Source organism: Tupaia chinensis, unplaced genomic scaffold, assembly GCF_000334495.1.
Source record: "Tupaia chinensis unplaced genomic scaffold, TupChi_1.0 Scaffold000140_1, whole genome shotgun sequence".
NCBI lineage: Eukaryota > Metazoa > Chordata > Mammalia > Scandentia > Tupaiidae > Tupaia > Tupaia belangeri.
In genome coordinates this window covers 6458930-6471109 of record NW_006159610.1, presented here as the reverse complement: position 1 = coordinate 6471109, position 12180 = coordinate 6458930, and the positions used below count along the sequence as shown (strand labels likewise).

Sequence of the window (12180 nt, the reverse complement as noted above, 5' to 3'; positions counted from 1 at the left end):
GTCTGGAGGAACAGCTGGCTTCTGACACTAGTGGAGGGCAAAACCTGGCCGGTGTTTCAGAAGCGTGGTCTCATTTTGCTGTCACAGTAACTCATTGTTCATCACAGGAAAGTGTCACGGTCTTCATGTAAGGACTGATATCTCAGGCTGCCCTAGGGCTTGGCGGTTAATCCAACTAGATCTCAGGTGGCAGATCACAGTTTGAATCTCGGCCCCTGGTGGCCTGAGAAACATGCGGGTGAGTGCACGTGCATGCTCAAAATCCCGAAGGAGGGGGAAACGGTGAAGGGGTTGCAGCGTGACCATGCCTCGTTTGGGATTGCTTTTTCTCTCTGGCAAAATAAAAATGAACAGCTATCTCTATTTCATAAGCGTTTCTTCTAAGGCTCTGTGGTGATAGTGAGAGTCTGTAGCCAGTTCCTCCAGGTATTTTCCAAAGATGCTCTCTTCCCCCGTGACTGTAAGAGTTCCTTCTCCTGCTGCGTGGCTTTCTGTTTTCTCTCTCCCCACTCCGCTCACCCCGCCCCCGATGCTGCCGCACAGCTGCTCTGGAAATCCTTTAGCAAATCCCAGAACTACAAACATCTGGAAACCATAAGTGTCCTGACCTGGAATCCACACCCCCCCTTTCCCTTGCAACGAGAAGGAATCTCTTCAGATTGTCCGGGAGTGGATTATTTTTGAAATATGATAGGGGGGAGCGTCTGGACTGTCATGTTCTGAGGCAGAGAGTCCTTTCTCATTGCCAGTAATAAAGGAACCCCCACACATCTCCCGTCTCCCATCAGTATTCCCTTTCATCTGTAATTCAGCTCCGACCCCCTTGCCCTGTTGAGGTTCTCGCTGCAGATGTAACGGCTTTGGCTGATGCCGGTGGCCCTGTGGGACTTGCTCCTCCTGTTGGGGATGGCCCCACTTGCTGTTGCTGAGGCCGTGGCTCAGGTCCACTGGCACCCTTAGTTACTCGAAGGTTGGCAATCAGCCGGAGCTGCCTTGGCCACCGGACAGTCACTCACCAGATACTAACCACTTGCTCTGATTGGGCAGGACCAACCAGACCCTGTTACTGACACAAATAACCTACTGCCTCTGCCTTTGAGGACTTCACAGGGGAGAGGACGAGGGCTCCAGAAGCCCTCTTATTCTCATATAGGAGAATAAGAGCGTCTAACGTGTTGTGGGGCACAGCGGAGGGACAGTATCCCGCTCGTGGTGGGCGCCTCTACCTTCTGGGAGGAGCCAATGCTGGGGCGGAAGCTTAAAGGTTGTAGCCAGATGACGGCCCCCAGAGGGCGTGGCGAGTAGCTCGTTGACAGGGAAGCAGAGGTTGTAAAAAAGGGCACAGCCACACCCAGGCCACAGAGGCTTCCAGGACAGAGAGAGGAAGGGGCGCTGTGCAGTGGGCAGTGGGTACCACTGGGGGGTTCCAGCAGGGAGAGCAGCATGCGTGCATTTGTGCTTGGAACAATCACATTGGAAGGCCGAGTGGACGCTGGATTGGAGAGCTGGGTGAGTTCTCCCGTCACTGCCAGCTCCCCCTGGGGGTTGCCATTAGATCCTCTGGGAGAGTCCCCCCATGCCTAAGTGTAGGTAGTTCCTGGTTCACCCTCAGTCTACTGAACATGACTTGCCATGGCCTGTGCGTGTCCCGCTCTCCCGAAGTCCAAGATGACAGGGTTTCCAGCGTCCGCACGCCGGGCCGCACCAAGCACAAACAGATGGCAGCAGCTCTGCCTTGTCTTCACCTTCTAAATGGAAGCAGTGTGGCAGCTGTGTGACTTTCACAAATCGTACCGATCAAACAGTGAATGCTTACGAGGGCCATCTCTGCATGATCGCAGAATTCTGTTCAGACACTTTTTGGGATTTGCGCTGTGGTGTCTGTGGTCATTGTAACTGCTTCTTCGCAAGGGATCAGCCCAGCCCAATGCTGGGAACTTTACTGGGTCTTGTTCCATCCGGGTCTCACTATGTTTACGGCCCACGTGTCTTAAAATCCATCCGTCTCTGTCTTGTTATTTGGCCGACCTGCTCCCCCAGGCCGCCCTGCCTCGTGGCGACATAGTCCAGTGGGCAGAGGCGATGTGGCCTGTCCCCACGGTGAAATATTAAAGAAAGAAAGAACAAAAGGGGCATCTTCCTTCAGAACTAACTGGATCCTGACATGAATATTGGAAGACTCTCATTAATCTTTTTAGATCTTTTTCATAAAATGCTCATTGAGTCTTATTCTGCGGGCGGAATCTGGAGACATACTACCAGCCAGATTTAAGTCTAGATTTTTAAAGAAAATGAAATGGGAAAACTGGAAAAAGCGGTCCAGAAAATAGGGCTGAAACAAAAGGAGCTAATTCCATAAGTGGGAGTGGGGAGTGGGGTGGGCAGTGTCTCCTCTCAGTGTTTTCCTTGTGTGTGTAGACGGTTTTGTTTTGTACATAGGCACATACTTGCGGTCACAGTTCTGTTGTTACCGAAGGCGGTGACTCACCAGCATGTGAGAAATGCAAGAATCTAATGGCTAAACGTATTTATTAAGTGCTTGGGAAAGTCATGATGTATTTTTCTGTGCAAGAGTGAGTCATAACTTTCCCGACAACCTGATGTTTTACTTGTGCACATGTGCATGGTTTTGTTTCAGAAAGGATCTACCCTGTCATGGTCCTCCCGCCCAAGCTTCCCAAGCAGCTGGGACCATAGGCTCACACCTCACACCTGACTCTTTCAGACAGGGTCTCTCTATGTGGCCCATGCCGACACAACCTCAAGGTCTCCTGCCTCAGTCTTCCAAGCAGCTGGGGCCACAGGCACACAGCACCACACCTGGCCCCTTTGGCTGGGCTGGATTTGAACTTGGGCCTTCCAGTGAGCAGTGTCCAGTGGGCGCTACTTTGGCTGCTCTTCCAATGGCTCTATTTAAAGATGTCTGTCGGAGCCGACAATAAGCCAGCAGGATTTGGATATTTCATTTATAACATGCACCTTTTTCTCAGTTTCTCGTAAAATCCAATAAGTTTGATGCCTTAGCTGACCTTTTTGAAACGCATTCAGTTATCAAATATTTATTGCGGGTCTCCCCTGTGTCACAGCCTGGTGCTGACTTACACAATATCACATCTAAACTTCTATCTGTAGTTATGTCTGATGCCTGAGAACGCTCAGCTGTTTATAGTACTGCTTGACGTTCTGTCAGCCAACAGCAAAAATAATCTGCTCACCTCCTCTGTAGGGCGCTTTGGTGTTTAGAAGCATCTTCATGCATCTTATCCTGTTTGCGTTTTGCATGAGATTGTCAGGGAAGGTGTCTAATGCCTAGATGTGGGCTACACAGATGCAGTCCTGTTCAATTTTTTTTTTTTCCTATAGGGCGTGTACACTTGCCAGACAGAGACACAGACAGAAAGGAAGGGAAAGTGAGAGATCGTCCCCCAGGGAGGGTGGCCATGCCATTATCCCTCCTCCTCCAGTCTCCTATTGGGACTTTGGGCACACACACAAATGCCTGGTATGATTTCCAAGCACCAGGGCTTGAACCTCAAAGTCGGCCATGTGGGATCTAGCATCTTAACCTTCATACCACCTGCTGGCCCTAGTTTTAAAAAAATGCTATAGAATGTGTGCGCTTTTTGGAGAGAGAGAAAGAGAAAAAAGGAAAGTAAGAAAGCACCCCCCATGGGGGATGGCCACACCATAATCTCTTCTCTTTTCAGGATTTTGTGCATGCACCCAGCATGTTTTTCAAGCTGCTGGGTCCGGGACTCGAACTGCACAGTCAGCTGTGTGGGGTCCAGCTGCCTTAACCACCACGCCACCAGCCAACTTCCTGTTTGCATTTTTACATCACTCACTTTGTAGGCCTTTGCTTAGCAGAGGCAATCAGTAGCTCCTTCTTTGATTTTGTTAAAGCACACCCCCTGGGGCCAGCAAGTGGCATAGTACTTAAGGCACTGGACTCACACTTGGACAACTGTGGTTCAAGTCCTGGACCTGGCAGCTTGCTTTCTCACTTTCACTTTCTCTCTGGTCAAATTAAAAAAAAAAAAAAGATGATGAATAAAATTAAATTAAAATAATTATTTTTAAAAAAGGCAGACACCCCCGACTTTTAAGATTGTTGCCTAATCATTAGAGGCACTTATTTTCTAACTAGGAAATTCACCGCACAGGATTGTACACAGTGGCAGAGATGATTAAATGAGGGCTGACTATGTCTGTCATTCTTTCACGGAGGGCATGTTGGTTATAGAGCTGAAATGAGGTGTGCTATAAAATGGGACATGGTTCATGTTAGGGTTTTCATCATGAGCTGTGAATAATTGGAGTCAAATTCAATTTTCTCAGCCATCTAAAGAGACTTAACAGGTGGACCCTTGAGAATTATATGGATAGATTAGTAATTTCATCTCAAGATGAAAATATTTATAGTTATAGGTTTCATGAATTAGCACAGATAACATATCAAAGTCTGAGAGAGGGGGCTCCATCCCAGTCAGATGGAGTGGGTTTTGTTTTTTAGGTTTTTGCCAGGGGGTGTGTGCATTAGGAGAGCGACAGAAAGGGGGAATGAGAAATCCGCACCGAGGGCGATGGCCACACCCTTCTCCTTCATTTTCCTTCTGGAATCCTGGGCACACACTCACCATGTGCCTGGCATGATTTTCAAGCTGCCGGGTCCGGGGCTGTAACCGTGCTTGGCCCTGTGGGAATCCAGTGCCCTAACCACTGTGCCACCTGCTGGCCCCTGGAATGGGTTTTTAACGTTCTAGAGCTACCTCCGGGTCAGGCAATGGCACAGTGGTGATGCTACATCGCTTCCTTAAAGAAACCTGTGTAAGGGAGGGAAGAAACGGCAGCCACGCTGCAGCCGCCGCATGCCTTTGGGATTGTCGTTTTATCCCACATGCCAGAGCTTTCTCCACCTCTCGCTGGAGCGCCACAGAACCTGCCACGGAGGTGAGAGGCGGGCTTGTCCTGGAAAGTGGGAGAAGGCGGGACGGCAGAGGGGGCGAGCACAGTCTACCACAGGTGCAGTCTTAGACTTACATAAGTAAGAGCATGCCCAGAGGTTGCGCATCTGGAATTCGATTCCTTTATAGAGGGCTGCCTACTCTTAGGGGAAGTCGCGCCTGTCCCCAGGAATGAAGCAGACGATGATCACTGTGCTAATCCAGCCTCGTGGATGAAGAAATGAATTGACCCTGGGTGGGGTGGGGGTGCGGGGAAGCAGTAAGTTTGGGTTTTTTGTTGGAAAGACAGCATCCCTGAGTGGAGGCCGTGAGTGCTCGCCAGCCTCCGAAGTGGGGGAGGGACCGCTCTTGTAACACCATCTCATTAGTTAGAAAATATGGGCTTGTCAGTCTTCGCCTTTTGTTTCCAAGCAACCTCTTTGTAAACGATATTTACAGGAAGTTTTGTCTCCCTCTGCTGGCCTGAATCGTTACTGCAGACTACTTTCCGTCTAGCCTCAATTCCAGGTTCTTAGTGTTAAAAAGACCTTAGGTACAAACCTGAGCCACTGGTGGGGGTATTTGAGCATAAAGTTAGCTTAGATGTGAAAAAATCTTTTGCTTCTATATATAGACTGTTGCCAGAGATCACTCTTTACACTGTTTGGCTTTTGTCTTTCCACTGACAGGACGATCTGTAGGTGCAGAATGCAGCCTGCCAGGGAAGACTTGGCCTGGTGTGTGGCAGTCCTGCTGGTCAGGACAAGTATTCGTAGCAGTTTATTCCCGTATACTCTGCAAGCTCCAATTAAGGACCCCTTAATCCCAACCCTGGCACTTTTGGCCCGCCTTGACCACTCACATCTGTGTGTATGTGGCCTGTCTCCCGTCTCGCGCCTAGACGCTGAGGCTACAGGCCCAGGGTCCTGTGTGGTTTGATGGTGGTGGTGGTGAGTGGGAGGTGAGTGGGAGGTCTTTTGGAAAACCTCTTTCTTTTTAGCTTTGGACTCCTACTTCTGCTGGCCACGCCTTTCTAAATGTCACCTATCCCTTTGGCTTCTATTCCATGGTGCTTTCCACATTCTTCTGTTTCTTTGAAGTCACCTTCTATTTTTGTCCTCACTGCCCTGTCTTCCTCGTAGCCCGAAACAATTAGACGTTCTCCCACGTTTTATCCATAGGATACGCATTCCCCTTGCAAGCTCTCCACTCCTGTGTCACCTCTGTGTAGATGTCTCTCGACATCACGTCCCGCCCGAGTGCCCCCAAGCTGTTGTCCTGAGTCTGCAGCTTCCCCATGCTACTCTCCTTTAGGGCCTTTTCTGTCAGCTCAGACTAAGCAAGTTTAACTGAAACCTGTGTTGTCATCCCGTCAAGTCATCGCTCCCCATGGCTCACCTCTGTTCCTTCTCTGGGCTTCTGCTGTTCAAGATGCACTGCCTAGGGACCAGCAGTTAGTGTAATGGCTATATCACCGGACTCCCATGTACTCGACCACGGTTCGAGTCCCGGACCCGGTGGCTTAAACTCATGCCAGGTGCGTGTGCATGCGTGCCCAAGATCCCAAGAGGAGAATGGAGGAGAAGGGATTGCGGCGTGGCCATCCCCCCTGGGGGGTGATTTCTCGCTTTCTGTCTCTCTGTCTCTCTCTGTCTGTCTGGCGAGCGCACGCGCCCTATAGCAAAAACCTTTTTAAAAAAAAAATGCACTGCCTAAACTTCCGAAGCATCGCCAGATTCTCTTCCTTTGTCTCTCACATCTGTTTGGCCTCCAGATCCTTCGCCCGATAACTGGAGCTGTTCATTGCTTCCCCTTCCATCGCTAAGGTTGTGGCTTCAGGCCTTTGTCGTTTGGGATGTGTGGTATTGCTGGGCTCCCTTACTGGCCCCTTGTGTCTTCAAGGATTTTAGAATTTTGCCTGTTTAGAAATATTTAATGGTTTTCTGATTTCCCAGAGGGCAAGCTGTAGGAGTCCTCTAAATACAAGCCAGCCTTCTGTCTCCTCCCCGGCATTCTGGCCCTTCCTGTCAGCTCAGGTGGTCTCTTCCCTGACAGGGAAAGTGCTGTGTCATCTGTATTTATTCCCAAGTGCTGTCTGCCCCAAGGCCTGGCTCAAGTTCCCCTTTCCCTATAAAGGGTATCTAGCCCCCACCACGTTCTCTGGAATCGTATGACGTGTGGTATGTTTTCCATGACCTGGGGCCAGTGCAGTCTTGGAGTCTCTTGTATTATGGTCTAGCTGTTTGATCCTTGCACACTTCCTTCATCTTCACAGATACGCCTCAGGCTGGAGCTTTAAGAACCTTGCACCCAGCCAGGGTTTTAGAGGTGCTGGTTGGGCTAGATGGTGGGATTGCCTGCACGGTCTCAGGTCAGAGGGGAGCTCCTCCTGTCAGGCTTCAGGCTTCACAGCCTCGGATTTCAGGTATTCGGTCTCGTGAGTGCGTATTCATGTGTGTGTATGTGTTTCAGCTGCAGATCCCCAGCGTGAAGGGCTTCGATTTTGCAAAGCAGCATCTGGGACAGCATAACAAGGATGACATCTTGATTATTCACGAGCCAGCACCACTGCCGGGACCCATGAAGGACCACACCACGCCCTCTGAAAACGGAGACGTGCCAAGCCCCAAGGCAAAGATCCCATCCAAGAACATCCGTCACAGAGGAAGGTTGCTGTTGGGCCTTTTCACTGTTGCCTGGGGCAGTGGGGTTCTGTTTTCAGGTGTCCGTTTCTGAGAAGGCCGTGGGTGAGTGCTGCCCTGTGCCTGCAGCCTAGGCATCTGACGACTTACCCGAAGTCCCTGTGAACACGGCAGGGTAGAATTTTGTCCACTCTGTCCACTCTGACAGGCGGCCCAGAGATTGCAAGGTCTACCTAGTGTTTAAGATCGTGAATCTGTGAAGAGCTGATGACCCCCTCAGACCCCAGTAGCAGTTGACCAGCTCGAGTGTGCGTATCCTGAAGGGCCCATGCTAGGCCCTCTGGACAGAAATCCAGAAATCACGTATAAGAAGCACAGGGCCCGTGGTGCACCCCCGACCAGTGTCACCTGCTTGTCCCCGGTCTGTTCCTCCCACGGCAGGCTGTGACTCCATTGCTCGGTGTTCAGGCGACCTTCATCCCATCCCCCTGCGTTTGCTCTGTCTTCCTGCAGCTGCTTCTGGTGTGACCTCTTACACGGGGCTCTTCCCCACCTCCTCCCACCTGGGCATCCATTCCCAATTTATTTTCGTTGCCAATTTAGGTCCATTCCTCCTATTTCAGTAAAGGCCACGGAGAGTTGCTTATTAATTTCACAAACTGCCTGCAAGTCCATCACCGCCCTCTGACCCCATGTCAAGGTGACGGCCGTGTTAAAGAAGACAGATTCCAGGGGTGGGTTTTGTTAGGGTGATTTGAGATCCTGGTACTGTCAGGTTTTCGCTACTGAAGCCTCAAATGATCAGCCTTCCTTGGGGCTTTGGGACTCGAAATCCTGATTATCTGCTAAGAGCGACAAGATGTGTGATCATACCAACATTTGAGACATTGTCGTAATTTCTGAGTTAACAGAAAACCTACCCTAGGGGTTCTGGCCTAGTTTTAAGAATTTAATGAATGTTAGAGCATGATCTTACCAAAAAATAATGTAGAGAGGTGCTATTTGTTTAATTATTCTGCATGTTAAGAATAAATTGGATCAGTATAGATGATTAATACACTGGTAAATGTTTGTAAAGCATTTTCTTTTAGCCCCTCGTAGGCACATTAAACACATTTAGTCACGACATTCTGATGGTCTACGTGCTCGAGATCCCCCAGGGGCATCACTGTGTCGGCACATTGCTGTTGAAGCCAGAAAGCTCAAGGAGACACAGAGAGCTTTTCTTGTAGATTTTATTTTTCTTTTTTTAAAAAAGAATCATTTATTTATTTATTTATTATCATTATTATTCTTTAATTTGACCAGAGAGAGAGAGAGCAAGAGACAGAGAGGGGGGGGAAATGAGAAAGTAAGCCACTGGGTCTGGGACTCGAACCACAGTTGGCCCTATGGGAGTCCAGCACCTCAACCATCATGTCACCTGCTGGCCCCACTTGTAGATTTTCTTTAGCCTGGTGCAATCCGAGTGCCCTTCACCCTTGCTTTTCAGGTGTAGAATCAAATCTCAGTAGTGATTATTGTTTAGTGCTGTAGGTGTGGGTGTCTTCTAAACATCTGGAGTTATTTCTGGTGACTCCAGAACTTTCCTGGCCTCTAGTTGACCCTGAGCCAGGCCTGAACCCCAGATCTTCTTTTTCTTTAACTCATGATAGCAGAAAGGGAGGGGTAGGGGAAGAGAGAGGGAGAGAGTACCTCCAAGTGGGCTGGTCATGCAGTAGTACTTTTCTTCCCGTTCTCCATCCCATCGGGATCCCCCGTGTGAGGCCAGCAGAGTTAGGATTTGAGGTCCTCTTTGACCCAATCCGTGCTAGATCCAGACTGTCCATCCAGGGAGAACCTGGGGCCGGGAGCTAGTCCAGGGCCCTCGTAGCTGTAGGGCAGTCCCCAGGCTGCCACTTAGATGTCTAGCACTGGATGAAATACAACCTGCTGAGCCCCTTGGTAGGCTGTGTCCGTCTGTCTTCAGGAGGAGACTGTGTGGTGTAAACTCAGTCCCTGAAGGTGCCTTGCCGTGAAGTAAGTTTTTGGATTATTCCGCCAGTTTTGCCTGGAAGCCTGACCTTTCTCTTTTGGCCTTTCTCATTTCTAATGTCTGCATTTTGTTTTGTGGCTGCAGAGTTTCTCCCTCGGATGCCGACTCGACCGTCAGTGAGGAGTCCAGTGAGAGGGACGCGGGAGAGAAGACGCCAGGCGCGGTCCCCGACGGCAAGTCCCACAGAGCGCCGCAGAGTGGTCTGTCACTCCTCTGTTCTCCACGAGATGCCAGTGGGCTAGGGGTTGACACACTTCAAATGCTACCCCTTCTGTTACGCTCTGTGAAATGGAGTAGTTATCATCTGGATGGTGAATTTCTCACCACCGGTGCTCACCATCTAACCTCGTATTGGTGTCTCCTTGGAGGCAGGGACTTTGCTGGAGGCTAAGGGTTCGCTGAGGTGTGTCTTGAGGTTAACAGCTTCATTTCATTCTGGTTTATACTGAAACCATTTTCCTGCCTGAAGGACTAGCAGGAATAAAACTGAAACCATTGTCTCCAGAACTATCCCTAAGAGTCTCAGGAATCAATTCAAGGACTTCACAGCCGTCATGGTCAGAAAATTGTTCATTTCTCATAGATCCAAGCCCAGTGGGTTTGGTCCTGCTTCTAGCTCTTTCTTCAGTGTCTTTGCTGGGGCTTTATATTTCTGGTTTGCTGTTCAATAAAGCAAAGGTATGCTAATTGGGAATATTATTTTTAATAGTAATTTTTATACTTAGATGTTTTAAAAATCTAAGTATAACTTTCTCTGTAGGAAAATGCAGTGCAGAGTAAACTGTATTCTAAAGAACAGATTCCAGACAGAAGCCCAAGGGTCTCTTCTGTCACTGTCATGCTTATGGGCTTTAGGTCCGTTAGTGGTTGAGGCTCTGGGACCATACTACCTGGTCCTTGAAATTCCTTTCAGCTCCTTTAGAACAAACAAAGGACTTTTTTCTTCGGTTCCAGTTTCACAGTGTTAAACATTATTTGGCACCATGGTAACAGGTGCACTGTTTCAGATAGACAGGATTAAAATCTAGTTTTGATCCTGAAAAGCAAATACTTGAAAAAATAAAAGAGTTCTGGATTTTCTCTATTTTTGTTAGTTACTTATCTGAGAAAATCTTGCATTTAGTGTCTGCATTTCACTCTTTCTTTTTTTTTTTTTTTTTTTTTTTTTTTTGCTATAGGGCATGTGTGCTTGCCAGAAAGACAGAGAGAGATAGAGAGATAGAAAGCGAGAAATCACCCCCCAGGGAGGATGGCCGCACCGCAATCCCTTCTCCATTCTCCTCTCGGGATCTTGGGCACGCAGGCACACACACCCAGCATGAGTTTAAGCGACTGGGTCTGGGATTTGAACCACGGTCAACTACATGGGAGTCCAGCAACATTTCACTCTTTCTGGTAGTATCACAGACACTGTGATCTTCAAGGATGACACAAATCAAATACCACCCAACATATCTAGAACCCAAGGAGTAAGCATTTCAGCCCTGGACAAGTGTCTGGGGAGGGGAGAAGGGAGTCTGATGTTTCCGTGAGTACTGCAAGCTCAGAGGCTGCTATTACAATGTGAAGAAATTCCAGAATCTGTATTTTATTTACATCGTATTATAGAAAGGCAGTTTTCTCAGTGTCTGGGAAGGGGAGAAGGGAGTCATGTTTCCGTGGGTACTGCAAGCTCAGAGGCTGCTATTACAATGTGAAGAAATTCCAGAATCTGTATTTTATTTACATCGTATTATAGAAAGGCAGTTTTCTCACTGCTAAGTTCAATTCACTTTTAAAACTTTGTTTAAAGTGAGTGATAAGATAGCCTCAGTTCTTCCATATAGGTATGTTTGTATTTGCGTAAAACATTGTTTAATATTCTTTAAAAAGATGATGAGTTTTTACCATAGCTTTTGAAATATTTTATAATTCACAAAGAAAATCTTTTGGTTGTTGCGAATCATAAATAAAAATAAATGGAGGCGGGAGGTTGCTTCAGAACATTCTGGAACCCCCATCCATGTTGCCCTGTGACCCTGTTCTCTTTCACCACTGAGGGTGCACAGCCACTGGCTGCCTTTATGCTCCTTGACAATGCTTTTGATGACTGTCCCAAGTCATCTGGCATTTAAAGGCCCCATCTTACAAGGGAAGCTGAGCTAAAAACCACTTACCACTTTAGTTTTGGTAAATTCAGGGCTTTATTCCCTCCCTATCTGACTACCTGACTGTTTGGGAAGCCTCCTAGCTCATGATGCACACCCAGATTGCTCTGTGTCGCTGTGTTCACGGTTATTGCAGTTTTAAATAAGTCACGTCGTCACCACTGGTCACTCTTAATGAGGATGAACTAGGAGGGTGCACACTGCCTGGGTGAAGGCAGGCTGTTGGGGTGTGACTGGGCAGCCATTCCACTGTCTGTGCGTAACTGGAGTTTTTCTCTCTCTCCTTTCTAACATAGGAATATACCAAGTAGGTAAGGACTGCAAATGCCATGTATTTTCTTTATGCTCTTCATAGGTTGCATGTGTGCAAGTGTGTGATTTTCTTTTTTTTTTTTTTTTGGAGAAGTTTTGTC

General features: G+C 48.3%; 1 protein-coding gene across 1 annotated transcript in view; it reads left to right on the top strand.

The window, feature by feature from the left end:
* KIAA1549 (KIAA1549 ortholog) overlaps window positions 1–12180 on the top strand; it is a 125971-nt gene that overhangs the window by 62468 nt on the left and 51323 nt on the right. Inside the window, 2 exon segments of the mRNA XM_027770543.1 lie at window positions 7416–7612; window positions 9705–9820. Coding sequence (XP_027626344.1) covers window positions 7416–7612; window positions 9705–9820 — 313 coding nt within the window.